The 15,006-nt window shown below is 36.7% G+C and overlaps 1 protein-coding gene across 2 annotated transcripts in view; it reads left to right on the top strand.

Annotated features, from left to right (window-relative positions):
- Positions 1-15,006, top strand: part of parn (poly(A)-specific ribonuclease) — an 83,399-nt gene that overhangs the window by 12,201 nt on the left and 56,192 nt on the right. For both annotated transcript variants that reach the window (XM_012970508.3, NM_001197173.1), the window contains 11 exon segments: positions 678-716; positions 1,161-1,203; positions 1,774-1,854; positions 2,298-2,354; positions 2,648-2,725; positions 4,112-4,155; positions 4,613-4,655; positions 5,507-5,582; positions 10,662-10,772; positions 10,855-10,924; positions 14,670-14,725. In XM_012970508.3, coding sequence (XP_012825962.2) covers positions 678-716; positions 1,161-1,203; positions 1,774-1,854; positions 2,298-2,354; positions 2,648-2,725; positions 4,112-4,155; positions 4,613-4,655; positions 5,507-5,582; positions 10,662-10,772; positions 10,855-10,924; positions 14,670-14,725 — 698 coding nt within the window.

Here is a 15,006-nt window from a genome sequence, read left to right as displayed (position 1 = left end):
AGGACTCCTGAACCAGTGTTTCAAGCTGACTGACCAGGAGAACGGAGTCCTGTTACGTTGTCTCAAGATTAAAAACCACACAACAGAATAGGATAAACACTGTTTGCATTAGTGATTTAGTGATTTAGTGAAATAGTGTTTAAACCATTGAAAATTGTTCATGTATGTTGGAACTTTACTTAAGAGTTACGTTTTCTTTTCTCTGGCAACAGCCAGAGTGTGCGCGCACAGAGCGCAGCGAATCGGTTGTCGGCGTGGAAAACGCAAAAGCAAATGTTTTCCAGGCCGACCGCCTATCCGCACCGCTCTGTGTGCATGGCTTTTGCCATAACTTTTAATGCATACACACATGTATTTTACCAAACTGGGATTTAATACTCCTGCTATTGTTTATGTTTTGTTCCTCAACTTTGTTCTATTTCAATGTCCCAAATATATATAGAGAAAGCAGGACCTCACATTTGCACCCAAGGATATCTCCGGATACTTTTACCTGCTATGGTGTTTCCCTTAAATAAAAAGTGGGCATTTAAAATGCACATAATCTTTCTCCCTACAGAATAGTTAATGATTGTGATGCAACAGAAGACTGATTGTGAAACAACAAATATTTTGACATTTTATTGGTCCTTAAAACTTTGTGCTACTAATCCAAACATTCTTAATTTTTATTTTAGGTACCAAAGGAAGCTAATTTACCAGACATTGAACTGGAAGTAAGTTATTTTATGCCTTGACCAATACTTTTTCAACAGTTTAGTTTTACGCTATGTGTGGATAGTATGTGCAGTCAATATTTTAACATTCATTTACATATGACATCACTTTAAATTAAGCTATCCTCCAAATACCATTTGTACTTAAATTATTTTACCAAAGCAATCAGGACTGTTTCTGTCATGAGACAAGGTTAAAACCTTGTCTCAGACAGCCATGTGCATTAGGTTAGCAGGGGTGGCAACAAAACCCCACTCTTGGTAACTTTAAAGAGCCAAAATTCTGATATTTATACAATTCCCGTCACACAGCAAAAAAGGTAAGTGCAAGGGTGAGGAGCTGGCAGCATCAGAAGGCAATAAAGTTTCATATTTGTAATACTTTAATGTATTACTTTAAAGACATAATCAGTGCTATGCTCCTCTTGTTTTTTTTTTTTTAAGGTATCCACGAGGCATTCATGTAGAGACCCTAGAATCAGAAAAGGTAATTAAAATAAATGAATACACTTAATACAGAGGAATATTTATATCTGTGTCTATACAATGTGTGTGATTATACAGTAGTTGTGTGCATTATAATTCCAATAGTTACAAAGAAAAATAACTTTATACAAGAGAATTTCTTGCTTAATTAGGAACACAGTTGGCACACTTTTAGTAAGGGCACTATGTATTTTAGTTATTTTCCCAATATTTAGACTAGGGAATGCACGAATCCAGGACTATCCTAATTAGCATTGGAAGGGTTAAATGTCCGCATGAACACGGAAGTGAAAAATATTTGCACTGCGTGCGACATTTACCCCCTCCAAATCCTAAATAGCATATGCTAATTCGGATTAATTTCTGTATTCGGACGAATCCCTGGGGATGGATTCGGGGGTTCGGTCAAACCCAAAAAATTTGGTTCAGTGCATCCCTAATTTAGACATCTCAAACAATATTTTAGACCATATTTAAAGTATTTTTGTTCAAGTTATATCAATATCAAGTTGTATTTTTAGAGTGTTTAAAGTAGTTTTTAAGCAAGTACATTTTTTTTTTTCTTTTGTAGAAGGAGAGATACATTGTCATCAGTAAAGTTGATGAAGAAGAACGAAAAAGAATGGAGCAGCAGAAACAAGCAAAAGAACGGGTAATCTGTTGCTTTAAATGAGACCTCCATGTCCCTTTATTAGTAGTTGGTGCATTTTTTTAATGCGTATTAGGAACTTTTCACATTTACTATAAATGTGTTAGAAGGCTATTAAGCCAATTTATTATTTGCAGTCTGACAGGGAACAAAGTAAAGGTACAGTAGAGGTACAACACTAAATGTAAATAGGTTTTTGAATAATTGGGGATGCCGTAAAACACAATTAGAAACATTTTCGTTTGTATGGATACAGTCTAACTACAATATGTAGTTGCTATTATCCTCTATTTCTGTACTTGATACTGAATAAGTAGCTATGAAAAGTAAATGAACAAAATATTGTATTTTCTAAGTATGGATTAAAGAGGTTTGCAGCTAAAATAGCTACACTGTATGGTGGCAATCACTAATCCTTTTTTGTGGCATCGATTGTGTGTTTACAGGAGGAACTAGATGATGCTGTGGGGTTTTCCCGAATCATCCAAGCAATTTCATCCTCGGTAAATTAAAGATTGACATTGCATTGTAAGAATTATGGAATGAAATTATGACTGGCACATAGTATTTACTTCTTTGTGGAGCAAACTAAGATTTTGCTTTCCTCAACTTGGCTTTGCCTCAATTTATATTTGCTTGAGTAAGCTATGCACAACTACTTGAGGATCCCAGGATTTAAGCCTTTCATGTCCTGGTTTTGGGTACATGCTTGAATGGGGTATTGGGATTTATGCAAATTTAGATTAGCTTTTTGTGCTGTTTTTTCAAGTGCCACAAATTTTTCTTGTCTCAACAGGGTAAACTTGTAGTTGGACACAACATGCTGTTGGATATCATGCACACTATACATCAGTTTTTCTGCCAGCTGCCTGATGTAAGGGTTTTGCTAAACTGCAGCTATTAAATTTGCATGTTGCATTTTTGTTTACTATTGTTCTTATATAGCTATATGGAAAATTAAAAAGATATATTCTGTGGTCCCTGTAATTTGTCCATACAAATTCCCATCTTTGACATTGTTGTATTGTTAATTCCCAAGCACCTCTAAGGGGCACATTTACTAACCCACGAACGGGCCGAATGCGTCCGATTGCGTTTTTTTCATAATGATCGGTAATTTTGCGATTCTTTCGTATCTTTTGCGATTTTTTCGGCGTCTTTACGATTTTTGCGTAAAAACGCGAGTTTTTCGTAGCCATTACGAAAGTTGCGCAAAGTCGCGATTTTTTCGTAGCGTTAACACTTAAAAGGCGCAAGTTTTAACGCTACGAAAAAATCGCGACTTTGCGCAACTTTCGTAATGGCTACGAAAAACTCGCGTTTTTACGCAAAAATCGTAAAGACGCCGAAAAAATCGCAAAAAATACGAAAAAATCGCAAAATTACCGAAAAAGTCGCAAAATGTTCGTTTCCAATCGGAATTTTTCCAATTCGGATTCGAAATCGTGTCTTAGTAAATCAGCCCCTAAGTGTCCAAGCTAAAGTGCTTTGCTTATTATGATAGTCACTATGAGCCATTCTTCCATGCTAAACCGTACATTCACCGCACTTGTCCGTGTAGAGATAATTTAGGGCAAGTAAACATTTATGTTAATAGAAAGTCATGTTCAGATTTTAAGTTAAAACATTTTTATATAGTATTTGCCACTCTTTTCCAGATTTCAAATGGAAGTCACTAGCCCAGCATTCAAAAAACTATTCCTGTCAAGTTGCAATTTTATATATAACTTTACTTTTCAGGATTACAGTTTCTCATTCAAAACACTGCCTGGTTTCTTAATTGGATCTAGCCACCAGATAGCAGCTGCAAGTCCAACCTTGACAGTTATAAAACAAACCACAAATAAAAAATGAAGATCAATTGCAAATTTTCTCAATATCACAATCTCCTTAATACTAAAGGTTAATTTTAAGGTGAACTACTTAGGCTCAGTATATCCGAATATGTTGCATAATTAATAGCAATAATTAGTAACAATAATAAATAACTGCAGGGAAAATAACACAGTAAAGGGCCAATAGAAAGTGATGAAGCTTGTGGCCAGCCTATTTAGGTAATGCTAAACCTGCCAGCTGGGCCAGTAACTTGAGATGATATGATGTTAATGTTTCTATTGGTGGGAGAAATAAAATAAATTTGTAGTAGCCATTTTTACTGTTAATATATTCTTCAAAATGTGTTTTTAATAGCAGTTTTGTTGCCCAACTATGTATAGTATTTTGCTAATTACATGTTGGTTTTTTTTTTCTTCCATTTTAGGAGCTAAATGAGTTTAAGGAGGTGACAAACTGTGTTTTTCCAAGGTACGAGTTAGTGCTTGTTTACAGTTTTATAAATTTGATACTGAACATATCTTGACCTATAAAGCTAAAAGCTGTCAAATACAATAAAATCCCAAAGAAAGGAACAATACATAGAGAGCGGTCTTCAGAACCAGCAGTGCAAAAATATTGTTTTTAACTGCAATTCAACTACGTTTACAGATACCTTTTAGTCTTGCACTACAGGGGCACCCGGTTCCAAGTTCATTTGTCTATTGGAATAAGATGCATTGTCCATCTTCTTCTTTTTGACATAAGGTGATAAAAAACTGTAGCATTTTTAGCTTTTCGCATTCCTTAAAAGGAAGTTTGTCTCCCCCTAGCTGTGATGTGCAAAGAGCAGTTGTCAAGAGCAAAGGGGCTAAAGCAGCTGGAGGGAAGATACTTTCACATACTTGGCTCCAATTTTATGTTACTAAATGAGTGTTTTTCTTTTTAGAGTCTTGGATACGAAACTTATGGCCAGCACAAATCCATTTAAGGTAGTATGTTCTGACCTTACACTGTCTTTAGCAAGCTTTGTGCTATCCTTACTGTGCAAATACTCTTGGGGGTGTTTTTGTCATTTTGGCTCTGTTTAACAGAAATAAAAAAATTGCTGTGGTTGTGACACATGCATTCAGTTATTACTGTGACACATACGTACTATAATAATTTAAGCAGTTGCTCAAACTTTTTTTTTTTGTTTACATATTTTTATTTGGGTAACAGATTAAAAGTTATTAGGATATTTACTACTAATGTATTAGACTTGTTTAGGCCTGATGCTTACCTATAAAAAGCAAATCATGACCTTAAAGTAAATTTTATTTAACAAATTTATTAAATATTTAATATTGGGGATGCTTCATTATTGGTTTTACTAATTTCACTTTCTTTTTCCTTTTTAATATATTTAAAGACTCTTGTGCATGGACATTGCATTTGTTTGTGGTGCTTTTTTTTTTTTTTTCTTTTCCACAGTAGGGGTACTTGTGTTCGCAGAGGCTTTTCTTTCCTATAGTTTTTGTACTAACAGGACTGTGGTGAAGGGCTGAATGCACTAAATGCTGTGTTATGTCTTGGGTACTTAACTTTTAACACTGTCCTGTGAGTACAAGTACTATAGGAAAGAGAGTCCTCTGTTAACTCATGTATTTCTGTGCTTGGAGCATGTAAAATATCCACTGCACAGGGATACATGAACAAACTCCCATGTGCAAGAAACTTGTGTATTTTCTTGTTATAATCATGTCAAGTCACATGGTGGCAGCAGTAGCCACCTTTATGTTTTGCTGTAAGATTGAGCAATATACATCTGGCATTAATTGTCTGGCCCACTTTATGTTCGTAGGAAATTATTTATAACACATCCCTTGCTGAACTGGAAAAGAGATTAAAAGAGGCTCCTTTCAAACCTCCTAAAGTTGGTAAGGATTCAAGAACCAGTTGGCTTCCATCAACTATCTATTGAAATATGTAATTGGATTATGTAAAACTGCAATTTTAGTTATGGAGCTGATTGAGATTTCAGGCTTGCGTTAAGGATATTTATGTCTTATAAGCTAGGGTTTCTTGTTGTAAATGGTGTGCTGAACACTGCTTGCACAAATCCATTTCTTTGAGGTGCATGGGGATATAGGCACTCTAACATGTTCTAGTTTCCTTAATCTTTCTGAAGCCATAGTTGTGATTTTCTGTCCTGCAGGGTCAGAATTCCTTATGCAGTGGAAAAACTTCAGCAATGAACATTTTAATGAAACGAGTTTGTTACAAAGAAGATGTGCATGCGTACTAAATACACCCATGTTTTTATAAATGCAGCTCACTTTTAACCCTTTAAGTGCCAGATGAATTCGTCATTTCAGTTCCCCTCAGTGCCAGACGTTTTGTAAACATTCTGTGCTCTCTCAATGTAGGGGCTTTTACTGGGGGCAGGGTTAAGTTTAGGTAGGCAAACTATATATTGTTTTTTTCAGGAGAACCTGAGCTTTCCAAATCTACCTGAGTTTTTGTGTATTTCCACTTCTAGAACAAGATTTAGAGCTTGAAATACAAAAAAAAAAAGAAAAAATGCTATTTTTCATGATATAAGGATTTATACCAGAAACACATTTTATTTTATGGACAAAAATTCAACTGATTTGGAAAGCCTCATGTCTCCCGAACGTGCCAATACCTGATATGTATAGTTTTATTGAGATTTCTGACTTCTATAGATCAAAAACTCCCAGCAGTAAATTACAAAATTTTCAAAGCATTACAGCAGAATACGGCATACTTTACATTCCAAAGCCAAAAATCCTGGAATATTAGGTTTACCCCAGGAAACCATACATTTTTGAAAACTACACATTCTGATGAATCCGAAATGGGTAACTGTCTTCCAACTCCTAAGTACCAAACGGCAATGCTTTACTGAATTTAGCATTTTCTATAAAAAATTATGAAAATTCTAAAAAATCACCTCAAATCTTCCATTTTCAAGCACCTTATCTCCCACATAACATTAGGTACGAAGAAAAAACACCCTAAATATGAAAGCCAGGGGTCCACTGAACAGTTTGATGCCCATTGTGCATAGGATCACCGATGTATCTGGAATTTTGAGACCCCAAAAGGAAGTTAGTACATACAAATTGCCCAGGAGATCTCTTTAGCTACTGAAAATTCAACACATTTACCGCATTTTCTGTGGGGTAAAAACACAAAAAAATACATTGACCCCCCAAAATCATATATTTTTGGAAAGTACACATTCGGACGAATTCAAAATTGGTACCCATGTCTTTCTACTCCAAACTACTGAGTCGCAATTCTTTCCCAAAATTGCCAGTTTTGATGTGATACCTAAAAATCACATCAAATCTTCCACTTTCAAGCACCTTATCTCCCACATAACATTAGGTACCAAAAGAACACACCCTAAATATGAAAGCCAAGGGTCCGCTGAACAGTTTGATGCCCATTGTGCATAGGATCAGCACTGTATCTGGCGTTTAGAGACCCCATAAGGACGTCAGTGCATAGAGATTGCCCCAGAGGTCTCTTTAGCTACTGAAAATTCAACACGTTTACTGCATTTTCTGTGGGGTAAAAACCCCAAAAAATACATTGACCCCCCCAAAACCATATATTTTTGGAAAGTACACATTCGGGCGAATTCAAAATTGGTACCCATGTCTTTCTACTCCAAACTACAGAGTCTCAGTGCTTTCCCAAAATTGCTAGTTTTGGTGAAATACCTGAAAATCACATCAAATCTTCCACTTTCAAGCACCATATCTCCCACATAACATTAGGTACCAAGAAAACACACCCTAAATATGAAAACCAAGGGTCCGCTGAACAGTTTGATGCCCATTGTGCATAGGATCACCGATGTATCTGGCATTTAGAGACCCCAAAAGGAAGTTAGTGCATACAAAGTGTATACACTGCAATATAAGCTACCGGCATGTGCCGGCATGTACATGCATGTACTTTCCGAAAGTACACAATCTGACAAAACAAAAATGGGTAAATACATCTTTCTACTGCAAACTACCAAACTACAAAGCTATGCTAAACAGAACGGTTTTTATGACATTTCTGAAAATTGTCACAAAGCTTGCATTTTACCCCATTATGTACCCCCACATTTTGTACCGTATCAACATAAAACATTCTAAATATAAACGCCAGGGGTCTACTGAACAGTTTGATGCCCTATATGCATAGATTTACCAAACTATGTGGGGTACAGGGGCACCCAAGTAAAAATAGTGCAAATGAATTTTCACATAAGATGCTTCGGCTCATGCAATTTTTGCACCCGGTATGTGTATTATGTGCCATACGACCACCTAACAGTAAGGAGACCCTAGAAAACCATATATTTTCCGAAAGTACACATTCTGACAAAACAAATGGGTAAATAAAACTTTCTACTACAAACTACCAAACTACAAAGCTATGCTAAACAGAACGGTTTTTGTGACATTTCTGAAAATCAAGCGAACAAGAACTATGCATAACTGAAAATGCTATAAAATTGCTAAACATGCAGTAAAATACCCCAAAATCACAGAAAATGTAGTAGAAACACCAAAATAATACACAAAAGATATTGCGCAGTGCGGTTAGCGAATACACTATCCGCAATGGCAATAAAACATTTTTTTCAGGCAGGAATAAAAACGATGCGATTAGAAAAAAAAAAATTACAAAATTACATAAGTGTGTAAGTGTGTGTGTGTGTACATTAGGTAAAATGTGTTTTGTGTGCATGTATGCAAGTAGGTGTATGTAAGTGTTGTGAATGTTTGAAATCTCCCAACTCCCCTAAAATGTATGTGTTTGTGTGTAAATGTGTGTATTAGTGTATTATTAGTGTATTATGTGTGTGTATGTGTGTTTTTGTGTGTTTTTGCCACTTACCTGTGTAGGAGATCGTGGATCTGCAGGGAGACACACACGCAGCAGTCCGGCAGTGAGTATGAGCAGCAGGAAGCAGGGGGGCCAGCAGGGGGGGGAGCAGAGAAAGGCAGAAGGCGATCGTGAAATCCAGGCATGGATTTCACGTGCCTGCCTTTTCTTATGGGGCCCCTGGGCGATCGCGCCCCAGGGGCCACTCGTTCCCCACCTCTGACTATTGTCTGGAGGCTGGGGAACGAGCGGGGAGCGAAGGAGCGGCTTGAAAAGCCGCTTCTCTTCTCCCAAACCTGGAAGTGCCCCAGGACGTAGAATCTACGTTCTGTGGCACTTAGGTCCTTTAGTACCCAGGACGTAGATTCTACGCCCTGTGGCACTAAAAAGGTTAATGAATGACCCTTAAGTTAGCTCACACAAAACATGATGCGTAACCATGAATATGTATTGAGCAGATTGCCTACAGCTTTTAATTCTAATTTAAAGCCCAATATTTTGCATTGCAGTATTTGTCTGTTTTTATAAACAGGTTTTACTTTAAGCCAACGTCACATTTTAGTTTAACTGGATTCATATGTCAAAGGGAAGTGGTTGATATTTTCTTATATACTCTTTTGGTCATAAAGAGAAAAAAAAATATGCTGGAGTTATGACAAAAAAAGTAATGTTTTTTTGTAATTTTTAAACATAAAGTGATGAATTTAACAATTGAATTAACATTGGAGAAAAACATCAGCTGTGATTTTGCCCGTAGCAACCAACCAGGTCCTTGCTTTTGTTTTCTAACCGTTCAAATCTAATTGCTGATTGGTTGCTATAGGCGACATCACTGGTGATGTTTGTATCCAATGTTAATACGCCCCTAGGTCCAGGGTGCATCAGTACATTTTTGCTTTTTGTCCGTGTATATGGGGGGAAAAAGGCAAAGATCTCTATCTGACTTACATCTGGCAATAAGCAGTACATACCAATCCACACACAATTTATTCATTTTTGTTTTTCAAATTGCCTAACATGTTCAAACTTCCACCTTTTTTTGAAAAAAAGATAGTAATGTGGTAACAATTTATGAAAAGTCAGCTTTTGGCTGTAGTGCCGGTATTTCAAGTTGGACAAGTTCATTGGAATTTGAACTGGCAGAAACTTGAAAATGTCAGGTTTGCAAAAAAAATTGATGCAACTTTGTGTCAGCGCTCTATCTCTGGTGATTGTGTGTGGGAAATTGGTTGTGGTTGCACCCTGGGCAACTGTAGGAAATGTAAATGCCATGTTCTTTTAGCTTGAAGGAAAGCTAAAGTTGCTAAAGTGCCTAAAGCAGCATCCCTTTATGTAAAATACCTGACAAATTCTTGGTCAGCTTCTGAGGCCATAGTTTTCTGGAAATGACTGTGTGCTTATTGGGTTGCTTTCGGGCTTCTAAAAACAGTGCTTAAAGTTCCCAAAATAGTCCCAGGGGTTGTTGTCCTCAATGGGAAAACCGCCATTTAGCTGTAACCAATTAATACCTACTTCTGAAAGAGTTTAGGCAATAGAATCTCCTTGTTGCCTAAATAAAGGTCCATTAAAAGAATCTGTACTAGTGATGAGACGGCCAAATGTCACTCCAGTTCTTATGCACAAAAGTTGGTTATATATTGTTACAATTTGACACACTTGGCAGATTTAGATCCTGTGTAGGTATGACCTGTTTATCTTTTTTCTGTAACTATGATCACATTTCAGAATAGGCAAACTAAATGTAGCACCATAATCCTCAGGGTCCTCGTCCATAGGAATCCCCTGTGTCTAGTAAACTAGCTCAGGCCACGCTTACACCACCAACTACTAAGTTTTGGAAGTGCATATGACTGATCAGACTGTATATGGCAACTCAGGATATATGTATGATTTTTCTATAGTGCAAATAACTGCAAATCCATACATTCTAGTAAGTAAAAATAATGTAACCTAGATTCTGGGATTTTCAGCTGCTAATGTTCTGCTATGGCTTCTTTTGATTCAAAACTTCAGTACTACCTTTGTGTTTAAAGTGTGCTTCCCTTCCAATCTTATGTATAATATAGGCTTATCCTACAGCTGACAATTGTTCTTTCTCTTAGACAGTGCTGAGGGTTTTCCAAGTTATAACACTGCCTCTGAGCAACTTCACGAAGCAGGATATGATGCCTACATTACAGGACTGTGCTTTATTTCCATGGCAAACTATTTAGGTAGGAACTACACATTTTTATGGCTTTAAATAAATCTTCTTAGTGACCTCATTACTGACCTTTTTATATATTTCATTTCTAGGTTCATTTCTTAGCCCACCAAAAGGTTATGTATCCTCTCGATCGAAAATTATTCGACCATTTTTTAACAAGTGAGTTATTTGGAGGATTGTAATGTACTTTAGAATGGATAGATTTTTGTGAAACTGAATTTGGTGTATGTACTATTGCATGTATGTAATATCAAGTTGAATACAAGGAAATTACTACAAGAATACAGGTATGGGATCCATTATCTGGAAACCAGTTATTCTGGAAGCTCTGAACTAAAGGAAGGCAATTTCCCATAGACTTCATGAAAATATTTCTAACTATGATTTCCCTTTTCTCTGTAATAAAACAATACCTTGTACTTGATGGCAACTAAGCTGTATAAATCAGTATTCGGTTTATATATTTAAATGATTTTTAGGTAACTTAAGGTATGGTGATAAGATCCCTTATCCAGAAAACCTCATGTCCCAAACATTCTGATTAATAGATCCTGTACCTGTAATGAGAATTATGTGACTAGAAGGTGAACTAAATAACTTTCTAAAGCAAATAGTATTCATGTTATAACTTAATATAAATCCGTTTTATCACCATTATTTAAGGTGTACTTTGTTCTGAAATGTTAATACATTTTTTTACAATGCGATCACTTTACACCAGTGGATAACAGTGGAAGTAGCAGGTGCTTTTCCTTTCACTTTTGAAACTCCGCTGAAACACCTTCACCTCAACCAGAGGTGCAGGCACTGGGTGCATTTTCTATCCTGCCTGTGTTTGGATACAATTGGACTACTGTCTTTTAAAGCTGCCTCTGGTGGGGCCCCTTTATAACTAATATTTGTTGGGCAAAAAAAAAGTCTGTTATCCTACATGATACTAGGGCTCCTTTAATAATACTAACTATACAGAACTCTGCATTATCCCTTTTGGGTTAGATGTGTCAAATATTGCATATATTTTCATGGAAAAAGTAAATTTGGCAACAAAGGTACTTTTTGCCCATTGTGGCCATGTGCTGTGTAGTTTGTCCCACAGAGGAGCAAACAGTGTGCTACAAGTTGTCATTGCGGTCATGTGTGGAAGCTCAAGTGGGATTGGCTGGCTGATTTAAATCACATGCAGGTATCATTAGTGTGGCCACACTGTGGAGCTGGCATACAGTAAAGCAATGCTAATAAATGTTTATTATCTCTGTATATGCTTGGATTTGCCATGTTGGGGAGAAAATTATTTTCTTCTCCTGCTGGCTAAAATCAATAGGCATTTAATGAGATTACAAAAGGGTAATTTTAAGTTTCTTTCCACATTTGGTTAAGGAATATATCTGTATTTATCAAGAAGCAATTAAGGAAATGTTTGTTCTATGACAAGTTTTTAGAAGATATCTGGATTTATGGAATCATTTGTATCCTATTTGTACATATTTAGCATTCCCTCCCTACAGAAATGTCAGATGTGCATTTGCCTGATGAATTTACTTCTTTGCTTGTAGCATGCCCAGGGTTTATGGTTATGGCTCAAAGACTGGCTTCAAAACATCACTGAATATTTTGGCTCAAAAAGTCTACTTTAACTGCTTCCTTGTAAATTAGTACAACCTTCCTGGAAACAAGGGTTGCAAATTTGAACGTTATAAAGGGTTACTGTGAGGCACCTATTGGTTTTGGATCCCATTTGTGTTTATTTGATAACCTAATCCCAGAAAGACAGCATGTTGCTTTAATTCAGTGAAATTGAAACAGCAGGCTGGAAGTGATAACAAATCTACATGATGACAAAAATTGTTTTAATTCCAGAACATTGACTTATTTGAAAATTTTAAACTGTGCAAATCTTGTAGCATGAAGCATTTACTCTTTTCCTTAAAACCACACTGCAAATGTACTTGTGTTCTACAAACTAAGACAAGGTCAAGATTCCCAAGTAAATTAGTTTAAAAAAACTGTTAACCATCCAACAGATTGGTATTGCAGACAGATTCTCTGGTAGGTCTGAGAAGGTAATAGTATGGGTCAGTTTTCAAATTAAACATGAAGCATTTTTTCCCCGCCAATAGGTACACACCTGTTATACATAAATGTAAAAAGACCTTTGCAATTATACCGTAGGGCAGGCGTCCCCAAACTTCTTTACCTGTGAGCAACATTTAAATATATTAAAGGTTGGGGGGCAATGCAAGAATGATGAAAGTTCCTAGGGGGTGACTGATAAAGGCTGCAATTGGCTATATGGTAGCCCAGCATGGACTGGCAGCCTACAGGATGCTCTGTGTGGAAGTACAGTTAGTCTTTATGCCTCCAAAACTTGCCACCAAGTCAGAAATTCAAAAATGAATACCTTTTTCTGAGACCCTTGGGAGCAACATGTTGCTCACGAGCCACTGGTTGGGGATCACTGCCATAGGGGATTTGTTCCCCTATAAGACTGCAGCATGACATGCTGACTATAATATGCTTCCTTCAAAAGTTTCCAGTTTCAGCCCAATAATGCTAGCCCTGCCCCTCCTTGCTTAATTAGCTGAGGGTAGAAGACATTGCTAGTGCATAGAGTGCAATTCTTTTTTAAATAAAAGAATAGATTTTTGGCTGTGAAAGTTTCTTATTCAGGTCATGACATATCTGTAGTAATAAGTCAAATCAGCTGGACTTGCTGTGTTTTTCTTTGAGACATTTTGCCAGTCATATGACTGGCTTTCTCAATTCGGGATGGTGTTCTCAATTTAGAATGACTTAAACAAAGATCTTCCTGGAAATGGATTTTTGGCTCTTAATGTTGCATGGAGTGGCTTTTTGCTGTCCAAATAAACTGTGGGATGCTGCTGCCTACAAAAGATTTCTCAACTTGCCTCATGGCAGAAGTGCCCCTGTTGTGGGATAAATTGGAATGCTAACTGAGAGCCAGGTTTGATCATGCAGAATCAGTGCATGTCAGCCTCCTGTAGCTGAATGTAACCAAATCTGACTACCAATATTCCAAAATTTAGCACATTATTGCTGCAAAATTTTTAATGAAGGAATAAAAAACACATGCAGCGTTTACTAAAGTGTGGGGGCAATAATTAGTCCTGAAATTGCTGAATTATTTACAAAACTTCTTCATGCTCATCTTTCATTTATATATGTATATGCCTGTTGGGAGAGGTAGCCATACACATGGGTAACTGACTGACCCATGCCTGTATATTAAAGTGGCATTTATACTTTGTATTGTTTAACAGTCTTTTCTTTCAGTATATGTATGTTTATGACTATACACTTTACATGCTTTTGGAGGGCAGCCTTGTAGCTAGTTGTCCATTCTGAGACTAATGTTACACTGCTACTGCTTTTTTCTGCATGTGGAAGAAAGTCTCACTTCTGATGCCATCGGTCTTTTGAATGGCAGTGTGAATTTTTGGGCTAAAGCCACCTGTGCTCATGGGTTTTAGGTAGTTGCCATTCGAGTTAATGGCAGGTGGCTTGGGTTGTGACAGGCACGTTTTTAAAATGTCTTTGTATGTATTATATATTGTAAGCCAATATCCATAGCAACCCATCAGATCTTTGCTTTTGTTTTCTAACTTGTAGCTGATATGCTATAACTAAATTGCTGATTGGTTGTCTATGGGCAACATCGCCGGTGAAGTTGGCTTACACACTACAATAAATATGCCCTCAAGTGTGCCAGTGTTGGTTTACTGCATGGCCATTTCTGATGTTTGCATGGTATTTGTTCTAAAATTTATTTACAGTATTTGAAATCACATTTTTACAAAGGATTAGCTGCAGATAATTTTTTGAACTGCTTTAAAAAATGCCTATTTTCAAATAGTCCCCAATAAACTATTACATATGTTTCTTTCAGGCTGTTTTTGATGAGAATTATGGATATACCTTATCTCAATTTAGAAGGACCAGACTGTAAGTATAAATGTTTTGTGCATTCTTAACCAACACTGGTGCATAAAACTAGGGGAAAAAAAAATTCATTGGGGCCTCTGAATACACCCTTATGTGAAGAAACAGGTGTGGCTGCTTAAAGCCATACCTGTTTCTACACATTTTCAACCCTTTCCTTTTTTAACCATTACTTTATATTTCTAATAAATAATGCTTCTGTAGTAACCTTTCTTCTATGCTAGCCTGGCATCTCTTTGTAAGTGTTGCAAGGTTAGCTCATTGTGTGAAACAGTGTCAACATA

The sequence above is a fragment of the Xenopus tropicalis genome, chromosome 9 (assembly GCF_000004195.4).
Source record: "Xenopus tropicalis strain Nigerian chromosome 9, UCB_Xtro_10.0, whole genome shotgun sequence".
Lineage (NCBI taxonomy): Eukaryota > Metazoa > Chordata > Amphibia > Anura > Pipidae > Xenopus > Xenopus tropicalis.
Note: the sequence above shows the minus strand (reverse complement) of the source record. Positions and strands in the feature narration are given on the sequence as shown.